The sequence below is a fragment of the Callithrix jacchus genome, chromosome 9, assembly GCF_049354715.1.
Source record: "Callithrix jacchus isolate 240 chromosome 9, calJac240_pri, whole genome shotgun sequence".
In the NCBI taxonomy this organism is placed as follows: Eukaryota; Metazoa; Chordata; class Mammalia; order Primates; family Cebidae; genus Callithrix; species Callithrix jacchus.
In genome coordinates, this window is record NC_133510.1 from 21,407,554 (window position 1) to 21,430,034 (window position 22,481).

Here is a 22,481-nt window from a genome sequence, read left to right on the forward strand (position 1 = left end):
AAGATGATGGCTGCACTAGCCCCCATTCTCTGGTATGCGTCACATACACTTTGGTGTAAACGTCGCTATGTAACCTCAAGAATAGTGGCACTTGTTGCTTTGTCCTTAACATACAGGCTTTGCTTCTATTTAAGAGAATTTCCATCAGCAGGTGAAGAGGCAGGGAATAGTGCAAGTAATGGCAGCCAGCGTCTGTCAGCATGTGCACCACTCCAGGTCCTCTGCTGAGTGCGCGTGGAATCTTTGCAAAATTCCCAGCAGGAAGGACGTACTCTTAGCCTTGCGGGCTGGCCAATGTGGCTTGTTTGCCAAAGGCTGGTGACTTGTATATACTCCCACAGCTAATAACTGGTGGCATTTCACGCCTGGCCACTATGCAGTACTGCCTCCCAGTTTCGGATGCCATTTTAGGTTCTAGAGCCTCTGAGGCAAGTGATTTGTCCATCAACCCAATGGCCTGGCTATGCTGGTGACTCTGTGCTTGGGCACTGCCCAAGGGGAGCAGAACAGAGGCTCTGAGAGCTGCCCCCTTTCCCTGGTGGCCAGAGCAAAATGAGGGCAGAGGAAAGGGAGCTTGGAAAAGGGTGGGCTAGGGGGAGGCAGGAGGCCCACCCCCAGCTAGACAGTGGGCCAGGAAGCCCTTGAGAAAGATGGAGGTCCCTCTTTTTTTTGCTGGAAGGGCAAGTGTGGAAGGTCAGCTCCATTTCATCCCCCCGGGACCTAAGTGACTTCTAGTGGGAGTGCGTATTCAGCATGGAGCATAGGTGCCCACAGAGCACCTGTTGGCTGAGGCCTGGGGCTGGGGGGCGGGGGGCCTGGAGAGTGCGATTATGGCCCCTGGGCAGGCAGGGTTCTCTGGATACTGCTTGTACCCTGGCCTCAGAGGCATTGGCTACCACCACTGTTTCTTTCTTTCTGTCCTCCATGCAAACTCAGGTCAGTTATATCAGAGTCCTTCATGGGGCCCCTGAACTTGCCCACCAGGTCTCCTCTTGCCCTTCACCTCCTGCTGTACCTACAAGGTCTCCCCAGTTCTTACCTGCCCATACTAATGAACGCAGCCCCAGGATGGTCAGAATGTTCCCAGGGACCCTGACAGCAGGGGTGCTCTCATGACTGAGGGCGTTATACCAGGGAGAGGGGGCCAGGAGAGACTTCCCAGAGAGCTGGTTGGGGGTTATGAAAGTGGCCTCATGGCTGAGTGCGGTGGCTCACGCCTGTAATCCCAGCACTTTGGAAGCCTGAGGCAGGCAGATTGCTTGAGGTTGGGAATTTGAGACCAGCCTGACCAACATGGTGAAACCCTGTCTCTACTAAAAATACAAAAAATTATCCGGGCGTGGTGGCACATGCCTGTAGTCCCAGCTACTCAGGAGGCTGAGGCACAAGAATCACTTGAACCCAGGAGGCTCAGATTGCACCTTTGCACTCCAGCTTAGGTGACAGAGCAAGATTCTGTCTCAAAAAAACAAAACAAAACAAAACAAAAATGGCCAGGTGGGAGCAGCAGGCTCCAGGGAAGGGGTGCATCCTGGGAAAGAGCAGGGAGGCGGCTGCTGGAGGGGTTGGGAGGGAAGGGGCAGCCCCCATCCTCATCTCCATCCTCTGCACACTGGGGATACGAGGCTTCTTACTTGGGGTACTTAAGCCTAGACCAGATGTGGTTCTTGCATCTTAGGGAGTGACATTAGGGTGGGGGAAGGGGACCAAAATGGCCACGCCTCTGCTGTCTCTTGGGGCAGATTTGTGGTGTCCTGGGATTTGTGGTGGCTTCTAGGGATTCCCTGCTGCCAATAAGTGGTCCAGCCATGTTACAGGATTGGGCGCCTGGCTGGGATGGCCTTTGTGCTTTAGTGTTGAGGCACTTCCTGTTTCTGTCTGAGCTCCTTGTCAACATACTGGTCTGGGCACGTAGGAGTCGGGGGCATGCGGGAGGTGGTGGCCAAGGGGAGAGGCGGGCAATTGGAGGGGGTACCAGGCTAGACTGTGTTGCTCTGCCTCCTCTTGGGACCCCAAGCTGGATGGAGCCCAAGTCCTTGGGCAGCACATGGTCCTCTGCTTCACAGGACCCACACTGTATCCATCCTGTAAAATCCACTTTTGCTCAGTTTTAGGGAGAGGGCTCTGAATTGACCTTTGGTCTTTGCAGACTCTCAGGGACCATCTGGAGTTCCAGCCAGAAGCTGCGTCTGGCAGCGTGGGAGTGGGGCAGGGGCCTGCACTGGGGTGACTTAGAGAGCAGTTATTCCATCTCATGTGGTAATAAACATTGTGGACTCCTGATCACATCCTGGGGTTTAAGACTCTGGCCAAGCAAGTCAACTCCACAGCTTTGTGTGTGTCTGGGAGGGCCTGGTGTGGGACCCACCGGTCTGTGGCCCCGTCCCCTCCTCTGCCATTTCTCACTCACATCTTGGTCCCTCTGGTAACTATCTCTTCCCTCTGAGGACGGATGGAGCCTGATTTGAATGAGGGGTAAGGGTCTTGTGAGGACGAGGACATGGGTTGGGAGTGTGGTTGTGTGTGTGTGCGCGCGCGCGCGCGTGGGGTGGGAATGCCCTATCTGAGAAGGTAGTGGAGGAGGGAGGATTGAATTCGGAGGCTCCCTGGTTTCCACTGCGGTGCATAGCGCCCCCTGCTGCCCACACGGGAAACAGCAGCTCCAGTTTCCCACAGCGGTCCCCTCCCCTCTGCAGGTCGGGCTCCCACCCTCTTGGAGACGCCTCTGAAGCAGCGTAGTCCTTCCCTGTTGCTTGTGTTTCCTTGGGGGTCTCCAGGTCTCTTGGTGGGGTCTGGCCCCTGGAGATGTGTGGCCGAGTGGAGGATGGGGCCCTTCAGCGGCCATGATCTGGACCCCTACGTCATGGGAGTTTTGAGGGATTGAGCCCACTTTAGCTTGGGCCATAAAACCACCATGGTAAGAAGTGTCAAACTTTGGGAGAAAAATAAAAATATATAAATATATTTAGAAAAATCCACCATGGGGGCCTACAAGCTCCTGAGTCAGGCCCTGCCAATACTCCAGTGACCAGTATGGTTACTGAAGGGCATGGAGGACCGTCCCGTGGAAAGAGGTTTGGACATGGAGCAAGGACACTGTTGACCTGGAGATGTGGGTGGTGGGTGAGTACAGATGGAGCATCTTCCTGTGCCTTGGAAAGGGGCAAGGTGGGTTCCAGCAGCCCCCAGAGCTTCTGCTGGGTGGCTTTTGGAAGAAGCGGCTCTCCATTCTACCGGGGACATCTGCAGAGAGGGTGGGCAAGGAATAAGATATTCCGTTCAACTCGGAGTTCCTTTTTTTTAAATTTTCTATTCCAGATTCATTCCAGAGTGTGTGGTAGGATCAGTATCGCAAGCCTAGTTCTTGGCCAGAGCCCTAGTGACTGTCTTGTGTGCGTGGGGGGCCCAGCCATTGCAGGAAGAGGGGGCAAGAGTCTTCATCTGATGAGGGCCAGGGACTTTCCAACTCCCTCAACCCTCCCCCCAGGCTCTGTTCCTGCCCTCGAATTGAGCCCTCTTCTCTCTGACACTTGCCCCTCTTGGGACTTTTATTCTGAAGGCCTCTGGAGGTGGGGAGAAGGCCAGAGGCTGAAGCTGGCTTAGACCCTGAGCCAGCTCCACCCTTTTGGGCTGTTTTCCAAGGCAGTGACTCTGGGACCCTTGCTGTCCTCAGCTCTCCTCTTTATCCCCTGTCTCCAGCCTTGCTGGCCTTTGAGCAGAAGGTCCCTATAGCCAGGTCTGCTGGGCTTTTCCCTCCTGTGCCTCACACCCCTGTATCCCTGTCTTTTATTCCTTGACCTCGAATCCTTCGTCTACTTCATTTTTAAGCTTTTTCTGGCTTTCTTGCTGCCTGCCCTTCCCACAGCAGACACGGAGGCCAGGTCACCATTTAGAAGCTCCCCGCCTCCCCCAGCATTGGACAAAGGTCTTACCCCATCCCATCCCTCTTTCCCAACACATAGGATGGAAGTGTCAAATAGCCAGATGCCTTCAGATGTCAGAACTGTGGAGTCTCTTGTACCCTGCGCAGGTGGGGCTGTGTCTTGAGCCTGGTTTTGTTGAGCACATGAAGCTTTCTCAAGACTAAGGACAAAGAAATGGACAAAAAGACTCTGCCAGTAGCTCCTGTTTAAACTCTTGAAACCCAGTCACAGTTTTCCAGAAGTCCATCAGGATACAATTTTCACTAATCACCAAATGCCCAAAGCTTAGTTCTTTCTTAGAAGGAAAAGAAGAGCTCAAATGGACAGGAGAGAGTAGGGATTGGTTGTTCTCAGGGGCCCCTTCCCTCTGCCTGCTTCTTTCATCCAGGAGGCCAGGACTTGATCTGAAGTGAGGTCACTATTGGGCAGTGGAGTGTGAGAAAGGACTTTGGCCTGGGGGCTGCAAGTTACATATTAACACAGGGAGGGGTAAGAAGGGACCCAGTGAGGGGAGGTGGCCGGAGGAAGGGACAGCTGACCTGGCCTAATCTGGGCTTGAAGGGGGCATGCCAGGAGGGTCTGTGGGCTGGGCACTGTCTGGCGACGCTCGGCCCCTCTCCGGCTATCTGACCTTCCTGAAGACCTGCTTGCACACTGCATCCCTTGCAGTCAGTTCCTGGGGAGAGAGGGGAAATGAGGAGGAGAGAGAAAAGGGCTTTTGCCAGCCAGAGCCCCTTTCTCAAGGTCCTTGACCTCCATTTACTCCTTCCGGATACAGCAGCTCGAGTGTTTGATAAATGGGCAATTGTATCACTGTTCCACATCCTCAACTTTCCACCCCACAGGAAGGAGGGTGGCTGGAGCAGGGGATGTGAAGTGGCTGAAACCTCCATCTCTCCAGTGATGATTTATGGGCATTCATCTGACTTGTAGCCAGGGCCCACCTTGGCCACACTGTTTCTTCCTCTCCCCACTCCTCCCGATGCTTTTGTTTTCCCTCCTTGGTCACTTCCTCGGATGGGGAGTTGGGCTGAGCTGGGGGTGGAGTTGTAGACCTCTCTGATTTGGACAGGGGATGCCTCCTAGCTGAAGGCCCTTCTCCCAGATGCCCAGCCCCCACCCCATTTACCAGATACAGCATCTCTCCCTCCAGCCAGTGTCTCCAGCCCCGGTTGGGGACCTCCCCTTTCTGCACACACACCAGCTGCTCCTCCTCCCAGGTTACTATGGTCTGTAGGGGAAAGAGGGAATAAAGAAAGGTTGGGAGGCAGGACACCCAAAATGCTTCCCAGCTCACTCTGACTGGGCTCCCCTTTTTACTCTGCAGCAGATACTGTTCGCTCCAGCCCCTCCTGGGGCTGAGCGAGAAGGCTGCTCTGATTCAGCAGGACTCTCTTTTCCCACTTTTTTTTTTTTTTTTTTTGAGACAAAGTCTTGCTTTGTTGCTTTGTCACTCAGGCTGGAGTGCAGTGGCAGGATCTCGGCTCACTGCAACCTCCGCCTCCTGGGTTCAAGTGAGTCCCATGCCTCAACCACCTGAGTAGCTGGGATTACAGGTATGCAGCACCATGCCTGGCTAATTTTTGTATTTTTAGTAGAGACAAGATTTCTCCATGTTGGCCAGGCTGGGCTCGAACTCCTGAGTTCAGTGATCCACCCACCAGGCTTCCTAAAGTGCTGTGACTATATTCGTGAGACATCACGCCCAGGTTCCCACTCCTAAGGGCCACCAAGGGGGCCCAAAGTTCTCTACAGTGATCTTGGGAAAGAGCAGGAGTGGCAGCAGGATAAGTAGAGGTGAAATTGGGGAGGGCGTTGATGAAGAGTAGAGACTTCTTCCTCTGGATACCTCTGGCTGACCTACAGGGACTTTTGGGAAAAAAGAAAGATTGGTTGGGAGTCCTAACCAGGTAATCTCATTTCTCCTCTTTCTCAGTTTCAAGGACAGTTGAAGTATCCTTAGAAATAAAGGGTCAGCCCCCGTGGGCCTGGGCATCCCAATCAACCTTTATTGAGTTCTCCCAAAGCTTAGGCCCCAAACAGGGAGCTCAGAGTATTGCAGAGAGAGAGGATCAGTAAATAGGTAACTGTGACACCAGGCAAGAGTGAGGGACGGGAGTGGGGTGGGCAGAGTGAAATCTTTAAGGAAGTTAGGAGTTAATTAGATTGGAGAGAATGGGAAATTTCTAGCAAGGAAAGAAACAGCTAGAAATAGCAGTAAAAGAGAAGGGCAATTAGTTCTGAAGGGCTCTAACCTACAGTGTATGCAGGCAACTGAAGAGCTGATTCACAGAGACCTGTGTATGCTGAGCTGAGTTTAATAGATAGTGTAATGTAATAGGTCATCACTGACACGGTGTTAGTCAGAGAGTGATGTGGTCACGTTTATATTTTAGGTAGACCCTGTGGCTATTGCATGCGGATTAGAGGAGGGTTAAGACTGAGAACTAGCTGGGTGGAGAGGCTTACGCCCATAATCCCAGCATTTGGGAAGCCAAGGTGCGAGAGTCAATTGAAGTCAAGAGTTTGAGACCAGCCTGGGCAACACATGAGACCCCATCTATACCAAAAAATACTAATTTTGGGCACCAGATGAGAAATGAAGGACGGAATTAGGGTGGTGATAGAGGAAGGTTAGGAGGAAACACAGGAGAGCCATTTAAAAGACTGATGCTCAACAGAAATAAAATGGGTCTGGAGCCCTATTAGGAAAGGAAAGAGAAATAGGGGAAATTAATGTAAAGAATATGTTTTAGTTAACCGAAAATATTCAAAATATTATGATTTCAGCATAAGACCAATACAAACATTTCTGACATGCTTTATGTTCTTTTTATTTGGCGTTGTCTGAAAGTCCACTTACGGCAGAGGTGGATTTGGACTAGTTACATTTCACGTGTTCGACGGCCATCTGAAATTAGCGGCTGCCACACTGCGTAGGGCAGAAAAGATACAAAGATTTCTTGCCCAATGGGTGTGGGGTGGTGTGTGTGTGTGTGTGTGTGTGTGTGAGTGTGTTGGGAGCCCAGAAGTAAGGAAACAAGAGATATTCACCATGACTCTCAGGTCTCTGTCCTGGCTGGTTATTGCAATTAGTAGCAATAGTAGACATAAAAGTGGAATAGGTTTGGATAGGAAGACAGGGAATTTGAGTATGACGCTGGGCATTCAAATGGAAATTGGTTCCAGGACCCCCACCCTACAAATCTGCTGAGTATGCTGAATAAAATGCCTTAGTATCTGTACAGAACCTATGTATATCCTCCTGTATACTTTATTATTATTATTATTTTGAGACAGTGTCTTGCTCTGTCACCTAGGCTAGAGTGCAATGGCATGATCTTGGCTCACTGCAACCTCAGGCTCCCGGGTTCAAGCAATTATCTTGCCTCAGCCTCCACAGTAGCTGGGGTTACAGGTTTGCCACACCACATCCGGCTAATTTTTGTATTTTTAGTACACCATGTTGGCCAGGCTGGTCTTGAACTCCTGACCTCAAGTGATCGTCTGCCTCAGCCTCCCAAAGTGCTGGGATTATGGGTGTGATCCACCACACCCAGCCTTTTCCCATATGCTTTAAATCATCTCTAGATTACTAATAATACCTAATGCAATGTAAAGGCTCTGTAAGTAGTTGTCATACTTTATTGTTTTTTATTTGTATCATTTTGTATTTTTTTAATTTTTATTTTTCCCAAATATTTTCCATTTGTAGTTGGCTGAAGCTGTGGATGCAGAACCCATGAATATGGAGGGCCAACTGCACTGCAGGCAGTTGAAAACATTGCCTTGGAGCTCAGAAGATGGCTCTGGCTGGAGAATACGTGCCAAGGGCGGCCTATAGATGGAAGCAGAAGGCATGGCTGTAGATGGTTTAGCCTATGGATCGTATGCAGACAAAAGGGACAAGACATTAAGAACAAAACTCTGGGGCGGGGGAGGAACTCCAGTTTAAAGGATTAATAGGAGGACTAGGATCTGTAAAGGAGACAAGGAGTCCGGGCGCAGCGGCTCACGCCTGTAATCCTAGCACTTTGGGAGGCCAAGGTGGGTGGATCACCTGAGGTCAGGAGTTCAAGACCAGCCTGGCCATCATGGTGAAACCCCATCTTAAAAAAAAAAAAAAAAAAAAAAAAGGAGACAAGAAGAAATATGTATGAAGTAGAAAGAAATGCAGGAGAGTGAAGTTAGTGAAGCTTAAGTAAAAGTGACTCTGGGTGACCAACAGTGTTACAGGCTGGAGGGTGAGCAAATGTTTGCTCTTCGGTCTGGGTTGGCCTGTTCTTTGCCCTTTCAGCTGGTGATAAGAGGGGGCAGGGAAGAAGTAGGAGAGAGACAGGGAGCACCAGGACCTGTTAGTTCCGGAGACTGGTATCCTGGGGGCCGCACTCCCTGCTCTGGCTCGGGGAGGTCACTTGGTTTTGCCCCATATTGTTAGGAGTCTCCTGTGATCCCTCCTCTGGCTGCCCCCTAGCCAGGGCAAACGTACCTGGCATTTTCGTCCATCGACGCTCTTGAGGTCCTCCTCAAACTCCTCTCCCACGGTGAACTGCACAGTGTAATTTCGGAAGGTGCTGAGTGTCCTCACTGTCATGTGGTTGCCCTGGTGGTCGATCTCCTTGTCGGGCTTCAGCAGCCCCGCGATCTTCCGCAGAGCCAGGCTGATGTCTGTGGGGGCTGCCTGTTAGCAGGGGTGCTGCCAGCCAGCCAGGAGCTCCCCTGCCTGCAGCAGCCCCTCAGGGCTGTAAGTTTCCCTTCTTTGGATTTGGGACTGTGAATTCACCCCCTCCTAGCAATGCCTGGTTAGAAAGGGATCCCAGGTCGGGCACCAGCAGCCTGAGCCTTCCCACAGTGTCCAACCCCAGGCATTCCCTCTTCTCCAGGGGACTAAGAGGCAGGAAGGGCGAGGGAAGAAAGGGAGTGACAGGGGTCTGGGAGGGCGAGGCCATTACTTAGGGCTTGCAGGTAGTCCTCCATGTTCTTTTGCGAGACAAAGCAGTAGTAGCCAGTGAGGTTGGGAGGCATTGCGCAGAGCAAGGTTTCAGGAGAATACAGGAGGCAGGGTGAGGAAGGAGGGGGTGTTGTCTGGCAGGTGAGGCTGAGAGACTCAGGCCAGCCCCCACGACAGAGACAGTGTGTAAAGGCCTAGTTACCAGGGCTTTTATAGAGGTGGAGTCCTGTTGCAATAAGAGTCCCTACCGGACTTCCTCCCTCCCCCCATGTTGAGTTTGGGGCTGGTGTCTGCAGCCTGAAGGAGGGGCAGGGATTTGGCAAAGTTGGGCCGGACCTTGGCTTTTCCTGAGGAAGGAACCTGGAGTGGAATCTGGGTCTGTCAGTCACCCAAAACCTGAGCCATCCAAAGGTCAGTTTTGGCCTTCACCTCATTTTTGGCAGGCTTGGGAACCGTCCCAGGGCTTGAGGGACAGTCTTTCCTGGGAGGCACCTGAGGCTGGTCGGGCTGTGTGAGGTGGAGATAAGTTCTAACAATATCCTGAGGTCCTGGGACTGAGTGATGTTGGAACGTGTGAGGGGAGGCGGTGAGGACAGCCAGCTGGCCAGGAGCCACCATGTCGAGCACCCTGTAGCCCTGGCCCCCATAGCTCCCTCAACTGCCACCCTAAAGTGGTATTCCAGACTCTTGGTCCTATAGAGCCATTAGGAGGCAGGCAGAGAAACTGCTGCTCCTAAGCAGAGGGGGCTGTCAGCAGCCCAAGGGGTGCTGAGTTCAGGGTGCTGAGTTCAAAATCAGGAGCAGACAGCCAGAGAGGAGTTTGTTGGCTATACTGGAGAATTTTATTCTCTTTGGCTTGGGACGCAGAGGGTTTTCTCTCCTTCTGAGTCATCGATGAGACCATAATCCCCAGTCCAAAGCCCTTAGGACAACCCATGCTTCCCAGATGTATTTCTGTGTGTGTGTGTGTGGGGGGGGGGGGTGGGGGGGTGGGGTGCCTCAATAATCGTGCGCCCCGCCCCCAGCTGCCCACTTCTCTCTCGAACCTCCCATCGTCCCAGGCTTCAGAATCCACTGGGCTTGGTTCATCATGGTTTAAGGTGAAATTCGGGGCGACGGAGGCAGGGCAGGTAGGCAGGAAGAGGCGGCCCGTTCCGACAGGTGCGCGCGCGAGGTGTGCAGGACGTCCTACCCCTCCTCGGGTCCCAGAGCCCCGCTACCGCCCTGCGGACCGCCCTGTGGCTTCCTCGCAGACCTGGGCTACAAACGCCAGGGTTTCTCAGGCTCAGACTGAGGGTTTTACTTCACCGTTCCCATAGGGCACGCAGCAGGGACCTGTGCATGGAAGAGGCTGTGAAAAGAGGTTAATGCAGAGTTGGGGGGCGGGGTGATGCGATGCCACCCCTCCGGGCCGCCCTCGGGTCCCGCTGACGTCTCTCTTCCCCACCCCCTGGCTTCTGGCTTCTTTCTCCCCACGTCCCTCTTCTTTCCCACCCGCGCCGTGGCTCTCCAGCTTCCTCCCCAGCCCCCGCAATTCCTTGGCTCCCCCAAATTGCAGCCAGGGGAAGGAGCCCTGAAGCTCTCCAGCCCCGGCGCCCCTGTCCCATTGGCTCCCTCCCCCGCTGCAGCACCTGGTCCCCCCCAGTCACCTGATTGGCCGGCGGCCCCGTCAGTCCTGGCCCGGCTGTGCTAACGTCATCCTGCAGTAGCGGGGTTCGGGTGGGAGTGAGAGAGTGAGGACGCTGGGCTCGGGGGGAACGCGAAGCCGCCGCAAGTCCCTCGCCTCAGCCACCCGGATTGGGATCTGCCCAGGTCCCCTCTATGGACTAGCGTGGGCGGCAGGCTCCTCTCTGTCCCTGCCCTGCTGTCCCCCGTTCCTCGGGGAGCCCCTGTATCCCTCCCGCAAGGTGGAACCCGCAGGCTGGAGGCTCCCACAGGAGGCAGCCGCCTGGCCCTGCCCTGCCCCACGCCGCACCATGACCCTCCTGCTGCTGCCCCTCCTGCTGGCCTCTCTGCTCGCGCCCTGCTCCTGTAACAAAGGTGAGTGAAGTGGGGGTGGGGTGGGGGCCCTGAAAGAGGGGTGTCGGGCAGCGCCGTGCAGGGTGGCGGTGGGAAGAAGGTGTCGAGGCTCCCTGGCACCTGACAGGTGTCCTCTCCTTCCCATCCGTGTTCTCGGACCTGCTCCGTCTCCTCTCGCTCTCTTCCCCCCGCCGCATCTTCCTCTCTGGTCCATCTCTACCCATGCGCGTCTCTTGTGGGTCATCTTGCTCCCATTTGGTCTCCATCATTCCCGTCCTGGGGTCTCTATTTCTCCCCTCCCCCAATTTCTACACGCCGGTAGCGACCTCGGGTCTGGAAAGGACTGTCTCCGGGCGGGTGCTGTGCGTCTCCCAGTGGCTCTCCCTTTCCCTGGCGCAGGCTAAGGGTGTGTGGCAGATCCATCTGCTTCGCCTCCATCCCATCCTGGGGAAAAACTATTTGCTGCAACTCGGCAATTCGGAGCACGTATGTTTTTGCGTGTGCCTCTGCATTCATACCCTTCTGCCTGCATCAGCTGGCTCTGGGTTACCAGAGCTGCCCTCTCTGGCAGACGGCGGATGCATTCAGCTGGGCGGGGCTGTCGGAGGGACGGAGAGGGAGGACGGGAGGGAGGGCTTGGGGGCAGAGGGCTCAGGTAGGTGGAAACGGAGGCAGAACGGCAGGAAAGGGCAGAAGTGGGTGTGTGTGGGGCGCTGAATGAGTAGTGAGAGGGAAAGCTGAGAAGAAGGACGGAGATGAGGCGTGGGAGGGGGTGAGGAGCGGATGGAAAAGGGTAAGGGTGGAGGCAGAAAAAAGAGGGAGGAATGAGAGGTAAATCATGAAAAGAGTGAGTCAAGGAGGAGCCCGGGGGGCCTAGGAGTGAAAGGGAGCAAAGGCAGAGTCCGTAGGGGGCCAGGAGGGGAGACTGACGCTCGGAGACTCCGGGAGACGAGCCGGGTGGGAGGGGGAGCTGTGCAGAAGGCGCCCTGCCTTTCCATCGCGCTCTCCTGCTCTCCCCCATCTCTGACCTCAGCCTCGCCTCTTACCCTCTTGCCACTTCCTGTGCCGCCTCCTGTGCACCATCTTGTGGCTTTCTCCTCAGCATTCAGGAAGGGGTTATGGTGGTCATCAGTTAGAAAGCCTTCCCATGCCAAAGGCTTGCTGGGGTGTGGTTGGAGGAGAGTATGGAAATCAGGGTTTCTTGCTCACTCTGAGGTACTGGGGATGAGGTGCCCTTTGGTGACTCAGTTTCCCTCTGCATCATGGGTGTGCTTTGGGAGCCTGGGTGTTGGCATGGTGGGATTAGATAGGGCAATCGTGGAGGCTGGGGTGGGGGGGCGATGTGGAAGGGGAGGGAACATGCTTCCCCACAGCCCTTCGCCAGGCTGAATCTGGTAGAAGATGGGGAGATCTGGAGTCTGATGAGTCCCACATCCATTCTGAATTGCCTGGTGTTGAAGGAAGAGGGGTGGGGTAGATAAGAACTGGGATTACGTTCTGTATAAAGAGTGGGTTTCAGGGAATGTGGTTTGATGGTCTTGTGGAGGACATAGGAATGTGCTGGTTTTGAATGTGTTCTCTTGGGTGTGGGGGTGGGAAGCAGGGAGGGGATTTGTCATGTTTCTAGGCCAGCCCGATAATCCCTTAGGATGATGGCTCTGCTGGGTCCAGTCGCTTGGCATTGATTCTTCTGCTCCATTCCTGCCCCTCTCTGCCCCCTCCCTCTGTCCTATATATCTTCTCTCCTCTCTCCCCATCCTGCGCTCTGGGAGAATGGCCCCAAGTTGGGGCTTGGCTGGGAGAAGTGCAGAGTGAAGGGATCAGGATTGAAATGAGTTGGGGAGGAGGATAAGCAATCAGGATCTCAGGAAACTTCTAGATCTTTTTCTAGTCTCAATGCTGCCCTTAATCTATCCCTTCCCTTTCCCAGGGCCTTCTCGTGGCCCACCGCTGCTCCCTGAAGTTCCCAGTTTCCATTCTGTAGCTCATGAAATCCCTAAAGAATATTCTCCACTTTCTGACCATGGTTCCCAGGGAGATGGTGGTCCCCTCCTCCTCACCCCCAGGGCAGGTTGTTTCCATGGAAACTGTCTACCCTGCTATAGGAGAAGGCTGTGACCTCCTGCAGACCCTCTGACTCCTTGTCCTCAATGACCCATCTCCTGTAAGGCGCTCCTATAGGGGGTAGAAAGGGTGATGGTGCCGGGGTGTGAGTTGTCTGGGTCAATAAGGGGTTATTGGGGAAGTAGAGGCCCTGCTCACAGGTGCTTCATCTCCTCTCCCTGGGGCGGGGCCAGCCAACAAGCACAAGCCATGGATCGAGGCAGAGTACCAGGGCATCGTCATGGAGAACGACAACACGGTCCTGCTGAACCCACCACTCTTTGCCTTGGACAAGGATGCCCCACTGCGCTATGCAGGTAATTGAGGTTGGGGGTTGGCAAGGCAGTGTAGGACAGAGAAAAGTGGGTGAGAGGGCCAAGAGCAAGGGAGGGAGGGAAGGGCCTGGGAGCGATGAGAAAGTAAGGGAAGAGGCCTCAGAAAAATAAAGGCAGACTCAAGGAAGGGAATGGGCTCCATTGAAGAATGGAGATTGAGTCAAGGAAGATAGAAAAGGACATGGGCAGCCAAGGGTTAAACACATCATGATTTTTCCAGATCTCAGGCCTGGAGGCTCTGGGAGGTTGCTGCTCAGGGAAGCTGGGCTTGGAGTTGTGTGTTTGATAATTAATGCTTTTATGCCTGCAGGAGAAGGGACAGCGCTTCCTTTGGGAGGAGAGGTGGAGCTGGACCCCAGGTGGGGAGGCTGAGGGTGGGGAAGGAGACACAGCCTCACTCCTCCCCTTCTCCCCTTTGCCAGGCGAGATCTGCGGCTTCCGGCTCCATGGGTCTGGGGTGCCCTTTGAGGCTGTGATCCTTGACAAGGCGACAGGAGAGGGGCTGATCCGTGCCAAGGAGCCTGTGGACTGCGAGGCCCAGAAGGAACACACCTTCACCATCCAGGCCTACGACTGTGGCGAGGGCCCCGATGGGGCTAACACCAAGAAGTCCCACAAGTGAGAAAGTGCTTGTCTCCTGCCCTATGTGCTGCAGGGCGCTCCTCCCTGCTTCCAAGCCCACCATGCTCTGTCCATGCAGTCACTGAACATCCACCCCGACCCGCTGCTGTTCCCAGGACTTAGGGAACCCCATCCCCTGCTGGTCCTAGTATTTAGGGACCTTCAGGCAAGGTGACAGAATCATATAGTAGAGTTCAGTGGGTCTGATCTTGGCTTTGCCTCCCATGACCTTGGGAGGCAAGGTCTAGCCTTTCTGGACTTGCTTTTCCTTATCTGTAAAATGGAGATAGTGATGACACCTACTTCATAAGGTTGCTTCGAAGATTCAAGGAGATGGTTGTGTTGAAAGCAGGCACACGGTGAAGGGCTCAGTACATGGGCGTTATCATGAGGAGGAGAGCAAGAAGGAAGAGGATGAACACACTCAGCATACATCCAGATTCCTTTCGACTGCCCCCTCCAGTCTATTTGCAGTGTGTACCACACACACGATCCCTGATATACACATATAGCTCTAGGTGAGGGTGGGCAGGGGATGGCTGTAGCAGGAAAGAGGCGCGGGTCTGGGACACCTACGCCTGTTGCCAGCTAACCTGTTATTTGAGAATAAGAAAGATCTTCAGTCAGGATTCCTGGGCCACTAAGAGGCACTAGAGATAAAATGCTCTTTGTGACTCAGTTTCCCATTTGAAGATAGAACCCTTGTCTCTGGGGCCTGGGAGCCTGGGTCTTGGCTTGGGGCAGGGCTCAGCATGAAGGGCCTTGACCCAAGCTCTGCTTGTCCTGGTGGATGACTAAGGAGGGGCCACCCCTGACACGAATGTGCGGGAGAGGCAGTGCTGCCCGCACATACTGTTCAGACATGTCAGATGACTTGTGACCTTTGTACAGATGCCATTTTCCTTCTTCTAGCTGGTTTTAATTTGCCTTTTACTCTGCATCTTCCTTGGTTATCCCCCTGGATCTGACTGCTGTGAAGGAAAACCCTGCTGGATCTTATGCCCTACCCCTCCTCTTGGCACCCTGAACCCGAAGTCATCAAAATCAGCTCCTGAGGACACCTGGGGCTTGTTCCTCATCCCCTACATCAGTGGGGGCCTCTCCCTGGTGTTGTCCTCTCCCTGGCATGACTCTGATGCAGCCTGATGCCCTGTGGGGCGGGGAGGAGCATGCTTACTGCCCCAGTCTCAGGGATAGATGGGCAGGCTTCCTCCTGCTCTGGCTCCCAGTTGGGAGTCTTGCTTGCTCCTCTCTGGCATATGGGTGTACCGTATCGAGGCTGCACCTTGGTGTACAGTATCGAGGCTGTACCTCAGTGTGCTGCATGGAGGTTATAGCTCGGTGTACTGAGTATATAATTGTACCGAGGTTTTAGCTCGGTGTACCGAGTATAGTATTGAGGCTGTACCTCAGTGTGCTGTATCGAGGCTGTATCTTGATGTACGGTATCGAGGCTGTACCTCGGTGTACTGTATCGAGGCTGTACCTCGGTGTGCCGTATCGAGGCTGTATCTTGATGTACAGTATCGAGGCTGGCTGATGTGTCCTCATCCCTCCTCCCCTCGGTATGTGCAGGGCCACCGTGCATGTGCGGGTCAATGATGTGAATGAGTTTGCCCCAGTGTTTGTGGAGCGGCTGTACCGCGCGGCTGTGACAGAGGGGAAGCTGTATGATCGCATCCTGCGGGTGGAAGCCATTGACGGTGACTGCTCCCCTCAGTACAGCCAGATCTGTTACTATGAGATTCTCACACCCAACACCCCTTTCCTCATTGACAATGATGGTGAGTTGGCCCTGGCTTCCCTGGCCATCCATGTGCACCCACCTCCCTCAGGGTGACCCCGGGCTGCACTCTCCACTTTTGCCCCTCAGACCCTCACCTCACCTTTCTTCCCCAATGGAGCCTTCTCCTCCCACACGCCCTCCTCCCTGCATCCTGCCTGACCCGCCTGATGCCCGATGAATGCACACATCCTCTCCTTGCTGTCCTGGGCTTTCTCGTGCTCTGATGCTCTGTCCTCCTGACCCCACCTCAGGGAACATTGAGAACACAGAGAAGCTGCAGTACAGTGGTGAGAGGCTCTATAAGTTTACAGTGACGGCTTATGACTGTGGGAAGAAGCGGGCGGCGGATGATGCTGAGGTGGAGATTCAGGTGAAGCCCACCTGTAAACCCAGCTGGCAAGGTGAGAGCTCAGCGCTGTGCCCCATCTTGTGAATCATCCTTTTCCTTGGTCTCTCCTTCGGTCCCTTCTGACAATCATGGGGGCTAGGCTAGGTCTGGGAGGATGTTGGGGAAGACTTGCAGCTGTCTACTCTGGCTGGACCATCTGCCAGAAGTCCCAGACTGTCCATGGACATGGCAAGAGAAGCATGGAGAGGGGAGGCTGCTTTACCCTTCTCTTTCCCCGTCACTCTTTCTGCCTCATCCTTGCAGGCTGGAACAAAAGGATTGAATATGCACCAGGTGCCGGGAGCTTGGCTTTGTTCCCTGGTATCCGCCTGGAGACTTGTGATGAACCGCTCTGGAACATTCAGGCCACCATAGAGCTGCAGACCAGCCACGTGGCCAAGGGCTGCGATCGTGACAACTACTCTGAGCGGGCGCTGCGGAAACTCTGCGGTGCGTGTGTCCCCAGCACTGCTTGAGGCCTGTCCCTTCCCATCCAGCCTCTGTCCAAACTTCTCCAAGACTCTGCCTTATGTCACCTCTGGCCATCCACAGGTGTTTATCCACAGAGGTTGTGACACGTGGTTAGTTTTTGTGGCCCAAAGGGAAGGTAAATATGTCTTTGGCAAAGATGCATAATTGTCACACCAGTCACCAGATGCATGGTGGAACAATGGTAGGAAGAGACGAAGAGCTAGAGAATGGGCTAACTGGAGAGATACTCTTAAAGAGAGTTCATGCCTCTCTTGTCTTTGAAAGGCCACAAGAGGCAGCAAGACATGCTGTAGGAAATCTTTTCCCATCAGTCCCTCTTTCCCTGCCTCCTGCCTGTTTCACCATCTGCTGCTCCTTGGCTCTGACACTTGTGCCTTCTGGGGCTCCCACAGGTGCTGCCACTGGGGAGGTGGATCTGTTGCCCATGCCCGGCCCCAATGCCAACTGGACGGCTGGGCTCTCAGTGCACTACAGCCAGGACAGCAGCCTGATCTACTGGTTCAATGGCACCCAGGCTGTGCAGGTGCCCCTGGGTGGTCCCAGTGGGCTGGGATCTGGGCCCCAGGACAGCCTCAGTGACCACTTCACCCTGTCCTTCTGGATGAAGCATGGAGTAACTCCCAACAAGGGCAAGAAGGAAGAGGAAACCATCGTGTGTAACACTGTCCAGAATGGTAAGCCTCCTCTCTAGGCGCTGGCCAGAAAGGGAAACTGGCTTTTGTCCTGCCTCTGTCACTGCCCAGTGTGTGACTGTGGACAGGTCACGTCCCCTCTCTTCATTTGTGACGTGCAAGTGCCAGGTTTGATACGCCTTGATTCTGTGCTTCATCCCCAACATGACGTGTGGGATCCTACTGCTGTAGAGTGCATTGGGACTCTGCTGCTACTCTCCTTTCAGTTGCCCAGTCAACTTCTCTGTGTCCCACCATGTGGTAGGCTGCCCACCCCCCATTTCTACTCCCATTAAAGCCCCTCCATTGCAATGGGAAAGCCTGGGTAATGGTGTGCCCCATTCTTTCACCATCCCATCTGGTACTGGTTGGCCCCATCTCTGAGCTCTGTTCGTCCTTCATCTGTAGGGCACACTCCACTGGAGAGGGCTCAGACTTGACCTGCTCTTTCATTTCTAACCACTTCTCTGACCTCATTTTTCTTGACCTTGAATAGAGATGTTGACCTTGACAACTCTTTTGAAAAGAGTTGTCACCCATAATATCTGTATTAATGACAGTACTGATGAGGAGCTGGGAGGGAGTGGGCCAGCTGATGTTCCCCCCTCAGCCAGTCAGGGTGCCTAAGAAGCCTGAGTTATCACTTGGACTGGAGTGTGTGTGTGTGTGTGCACGTGCATGCATGCATGTGCGTGTGCGTGCGCGTGCGTGTGCGTGCATGTGTGTGTGTGAGACAGAGAGAGATTGCTAGAGAGTGAGGGAATGAGAGAGGATTAAGAGAATCCAGTGTCCTCTCCTTCCTGCTGCTTTGAACTTGTTCTGGCCTTGGCCTCTGAACTTGACCTCGTTCCCTTCCTGTTCCTTCAGAGGACGGCTTCTCTCACTACTCGCTGACTGTCCACGGCTGCAGGATTGCCTTCCTCTACTGGCCCCTGCTTGAGAGTGCCCGCCCAGTCAAGTTCCTCTGGAAGCTGGAGCAGGTGAGGCCAGAGCCAGGCTCCTGGGAGGCCTGGGTAGATGTGACTAACTTTTATGAAAGGTCCTTCTCTGGGCAGGGTCAGCATTTTCTGGGTTCCCCTTGCCCTCTCTTTGCTTCTCCACTTTCAGCCCCTGACCATCCCAGGTCCTCCTGTTCCCTTTTCCCAAGGCCTGTCCCCTGCAGAAAGCAGTCCTAGATTAAAAAAATAACAATAATGAGGAACAAATGGCTACTAACACCAAACCCAACCAACCATCTATTTGCCCCTTGTTTGATTCCACCTCTCTCTTACTTAGGACTTTAACAATACACATCCCTGACTCAGGCAGTTAGTCTGTTGTAATCAAGACAATAAGTCATTCTAAGGTACATAGGTTGGGTTTGAGTCCTGCTAAGGAGATTTATTAGCTATGAAATCTTGGTTAATATGTGTAAACATCAGGGTTAAAAGAACTCTGCTAAATAGGGATAAAAAGACTTCTATATCCCAGAGTCATTAGGATTAAATGATGTAATAGGCCCTTGTAGACTGAAAGGCACTCTCTCTGTATATGTTAATTCTCACTGTTACCAGCCATGACTGTGGAGGACTAAAAAAAATGGACGAAATATTTAAAATCCTCTCTTGAGTCAGAGTTGCAGCCTCTTCATTATTTATTCTCCAGGCTGTCCGCAAGGACCAGTGAGGACTAATTTGAGTTTCCATCTCCTCCTATTTCTCTTGCAAGTCCTGGTGGAGTAGCTGAGTAAGCAAATGGCGAAAAAAAAAAAAAAAGCAGTAGAAGAGAGAAACAGAAGTGCCTAGAAAATGCATAAACTAGTAATTGAGGGCTATCTACAACAGTTTTGCTGCCAGTGGGACTCTTAAAGAGGCAGTCTGTCATTTGCTACTTCTCAGTTTCCCCTCCACGTTGCAAATATTGTTAATGTTACCCTTGCTATCTTTCTTCACTTCACCCTCATTTAATCAGGCAGTATCTATTAAATACAACTAAGTCTCTGTCATTCAGCTAGGTTCTGGGGAGAGAATCAATGAAATGAAATCTTTGTCGTCATTGAACTCACATTTTAGTTGGGGAGATAGACTTTTAAGAAGTAAATTAGACACATAGAATGATAAGTTGTGATAAATGCTCCAAAAGAAGCAAGGAAGGGACTGGGGTAGAGCATGGGGGCGGCAAGGAGAGGCAAACTCACTTTAGATTGGATGCTGTTGGGGAGCCCTGACTGAGATGAAATTTAAGCCTAGTGCTAAAGGATGAGAAATAGCTGGCTGTAGGAAGAGAGTGGGGAGGTTCCAGGAAGAGGGAAGAGCAGATGCAAAGGCCCTGAGGCAAGAAAGAGCTCAGCCTGTTCCAGGCATGGAGAGAGGGTCAGTGAGGTTGGAGTACAGCAAACAAGGCTGGAGATAAATTGCAGAGATGGGCAGTGATCAGGTTGTACAATGGACTTTTTCAGCAGGGTTAGTTTAGATTTTTGTCCTATGAGAGATGGGAAGTGGTTTTATTTATTTATTTATTTATTTTTGAGGTGGAGTTTTGCTCTTGTTGCCCAGGTTGGAGTGCAATGATGTGATCTTGACTCACTACAGCCTCCGCCTCCCTGGTTCAAGTGATTCTCCTGCCTCAGCCTCCGGAGTAGCTGAGATTACAGGTGCCTGCCACCATAGCTGGCTAATTTTTTGTATTTTTAGTAGAGATGGGGTTTCACCATATTGGCCAGGCTGGTCTTGAACTCCTGACCTGAGGTGATTTGCCCACCTTGGCCTCCCAAAGTGCTAAAATTATAGACGTGAGCCACTTTGCCTCACAGGAAGTGTTTTTTGAAGGATTTAAAGCAGAGGAATGACCTGATCAGATTTCCTTTTTTTTGTTTTGAGACAGAGTCTCTCTGTCACCAGGCTGTAGTGCAGTGGCATGATCTTGGCTCACTGAAACCTCCATTTCTTGGGTTCAAGCAATTCTCCTGCCTCAGCCTCCCAAGTAGCTGGGACTACAGGCGTGTACCACCATGCCCAACTAATTTTTGTGTTTTTAGTAGAGGCTGGGTTTCACCATGTTGGCCAGGATGGTCTCAATCTCTTGACCTTGTGATTTGTCCCCCTTGGCCTCCTAAAGCACTGGGCCATCGTGCCTGGCCAGATATACATTTTAACAAAGATCCCCTTGACAACTGTTGGATGGATGTATTGAAGAGATCTAATGGTGGAAGTAGGCAGGACTGTTGCAACAGTCTCCATAACAGGGGTTGGGGACATGACGGATGTGTGGCAATGGTGATGGAGAGGCTTGCACAGAAACCTGCAGCTTGTAGCCCTGTTTGGACCTGGCATCAGCAGCAGCTGCTGATGGACTGGATGTGGAGGTTGAGGGAAAGGAAAGATCAAAGTTGTCTCCTACGTCACCCACTTGATTCGCTGGATAGATGATGGAGCATTTATACTGCCTGGGGAGAAACTGAGGGAGCTGGGAAAAGGCATGGACTGCAGTTCACACATGTTAAGAGTGAGATACTTGTGCAGCATCAAGCGGAGAACCCAGTATTCAGAGGAGAGTTCTGGACGGGAGATGTAGATTTCAGAGTTACCAGTGTATAAATACGATACCCGACCCCATGGCAACAGATGAGGTGACTTTTAGGAAAACAGTGTAGAGAGGAAAGAGAAGAGGGCCTAGGTCTGAGCCTTGAGGGACCCCAACATTTGGAACTGGATGAGGCAGAGTATTTTCTGCCCTTTTTTACTCTGACCATCCCCCATTCCATCTGGGCTAGCCCTAGGAGAGACTGCAAAGGGAAGCAATACTCATTTTAGTGCTTAATGTTGGATTAGAAGCTACCCTAGAGATAATCTGTAATCCCAGCTACTCAGGAAGCTGAGAGAATCACTGGAGCCCAGGAGTTTGAGACCAGCCTAGGCAACATGATAAGAGCTCATCTCTAAAAATAAAAAAAAAATTAGCTGGATATGGTGGCACATACCTGTAGCCCAGCTACTCCAGAGGCTGAGGTGGGAGCATCGCTTGAACCTAGGAGGCTTCAGTGAACTATGATTGTGCCACTGCATTCCAGCCTGGGGGATGGAAGGAAACTGTCTCTTACAAAAAGAAACTACCCTAGAGTTTCCAGTGCCTTACATACATATGTAATACAGAAGTTTTGGGGGACATTTATTCATGACAGTGTGTTACTCCTCTTAGGAATAGTTACAGCTTTCAAGATTTACCCGAAGTGTGGAATCTTTGGTACTAGGTTGGTTGCCTGATAGATGTTGGACAAGGATGTTATTCCTTGAGCTGGATAGGCGGCAAAGCACTAGTAAGCCCTGTTGCTAGAACTGGGAATATGAGGGAATGTCCCCTCTCTCCCAGGAGATGGGGCAGTACCTGGGGTTAGCTCTCTGAAGAGGAATTACCTGAGAGGCTCTTGCCCCTACCCTACTCACCCAGGTCTGTGATGATGAGTGGCACCACTACGCTCTGAACCTCGAGTTCCCCACAGTCACACTCTATGCCGATGGCATCTCCTTCGACCCTGCCCTCATCCATGACAATGGCCTCATCCACCCACCCCGAAGGGAGCCTGCTCTCATGATTGGGGCCTGCTGGGCTGGTAAGTCCCTCTGAGTGTCTCAGTGAAGACTCCAGTGGTTTAGGATTTGGGAAAGGAGGTGGGCTGGTGAGGAGCAAGGGCAGTTTGGTCCTGTGGCTGAGGCTGCCTCACGCATCTCTTGGCTGTTGGGCAGGGTGACTCTGAAGATCTCCATGGGAGGGGACCACAGCCTCCCTCCCATATCTCCCACTAATCCAATGGGTCATCACCTCTGACTTGGAGGAATTACTTCCCAGGCATCCCCAGACTCTGTAACTCTAGCCAGTTTCCACTTTGTTCCATCAAAGTGATGATGACTTCTCAAGGAGAGTAACCCCTTAGAGTGTCCTCACTCTTCCAACTTTTAAGCCATTAAAAAAACTTTTCTCCTCTTGGGAGCGTGTGTGTGCACACACGTGTGTGTGTGCATGTGCCTGTCTGTCTTACCAGAGCCCACGTGTTTCCTCAGCAGCACATCATATTTGGGGATTTGACTACAACAGAGGCTGGAGAGGTTGGGACATGACAAAAGAAGGGTTGGAGCTGAGCTGAGAGGTTGCAGGTTATACATGGGCAGGGTCAGAGTTCCACGTGGGCATGAGAGCACTCATGGAGATGAGAGGAA

At 52.8% G+C, this 22,481-nt stretch overlaps 2 protein-coding genes across 3 annotated transcripts in view; one reads left to right on the forward strand and one right to left on the reverse strand.

The window, feature by feature from the left end:
• Positions 1-4,111: 4,111 nt before the first annotated feature.
• RBP5 (retinol binding protein 5) lies at positions 4,112-11,444 on the reverse strand. Of its 2 annotated transcripts, XM_078338727.1 has the most exons (6): positions 11,220-11,444; positions 10,524-10,574; positions 9,921-10,225; positions 8,413-8,591; positions 5,053-5,154; positions 4,112-4,599 (listed from the first exon to the last, which is right to left on the reverse strand). In XM_078338727.1, exons 3-6 carry the CDS (start codon positions 9,964-9,966, stop codon positions 4,546-4,548), a joined length of 381 nt encoding a protein of 126 aa, XP_078194853.1. In that variant the 5' UTR covers positions 9,967-10,225; positions 10,524-10,574; positions 11,220-11,444; the 3' UTR covers positions 4,112-4,545. The 2 variants fall into 2 exon arrangements, with proteins under 2 accessions (XP_078194853.1, XP_002752332.3); XM_002752286.6 differs by lacking the exons at positions 9,921-10,225; positions 10,524-10,574; positions 11,220-11,444 and adding an exon at positions 8,876-9,060.
• Positions 10,572-22,481, forward strand: part of CLSTN3 (calsyntenin 3) — a 28,569-nt gene continuing 16,659 nt past the window's right edge. Inside the window, exons 1-9 of the mRNA XM_002752287.5 lie at positions 10,572-10,914; positions 13,191-13,313; positions 13,754-13,949; positions 15,528-15,736; positions 15,990-16,139; positions 16,391-16,576; positions 17,011-17,292; positions 18,157-18,269; positions 21,715-21,877. Of these exons, the coding sequence (XP_002752333.2) occupies positions 10,851-10,914; positions 13,191-13,313; positions 13,754-13,949; positions 15,528-15,736; positions 15,990-16,139; positions 16,391-16,576; positions 17,011-17,292; positions 18,157-18,269; positions 21,715-21,877 (1,486 nt within the window). The 5' untranslated portion in view covers positions 10,572-10,850. The remainder of the gene's footprint in view (positions 10,915-13,190; positions 13,314-13,753; positions 13,950-15,527; positions 15,737-15,989; positions 16,140-16,390; positions 16,577-17,010; positions 17,293-18,156; positions 18,270-21,714; positions 21,878-22,481) is intronic.

Excerpts from the sequence above, each read along its gene's own strand:
- RBP5 (XM_002752286.6), bottom strand. The coding sequence starts at position 8,948 with ATGCCTCCCAACCTCACTGGCTACTACTGCTTTGTCTCGCAAAAGAAC. Across the intron at positions 5,155-8,412 it reads TCGATGGACGAAAATGCCAG|ACCATAGTAACCTGGGAGGA; the intron begins GTACGTTTGCCC and ends TTTCCCCTACAG. Across the intron at positions 4,600-5,052 it reads AGGGAGAGATGCTGTATCTG|GAACTGACTGCAAGGGATGC; the intron begins GTAAATGGGGTG and ends CTCTCTCCCCAG.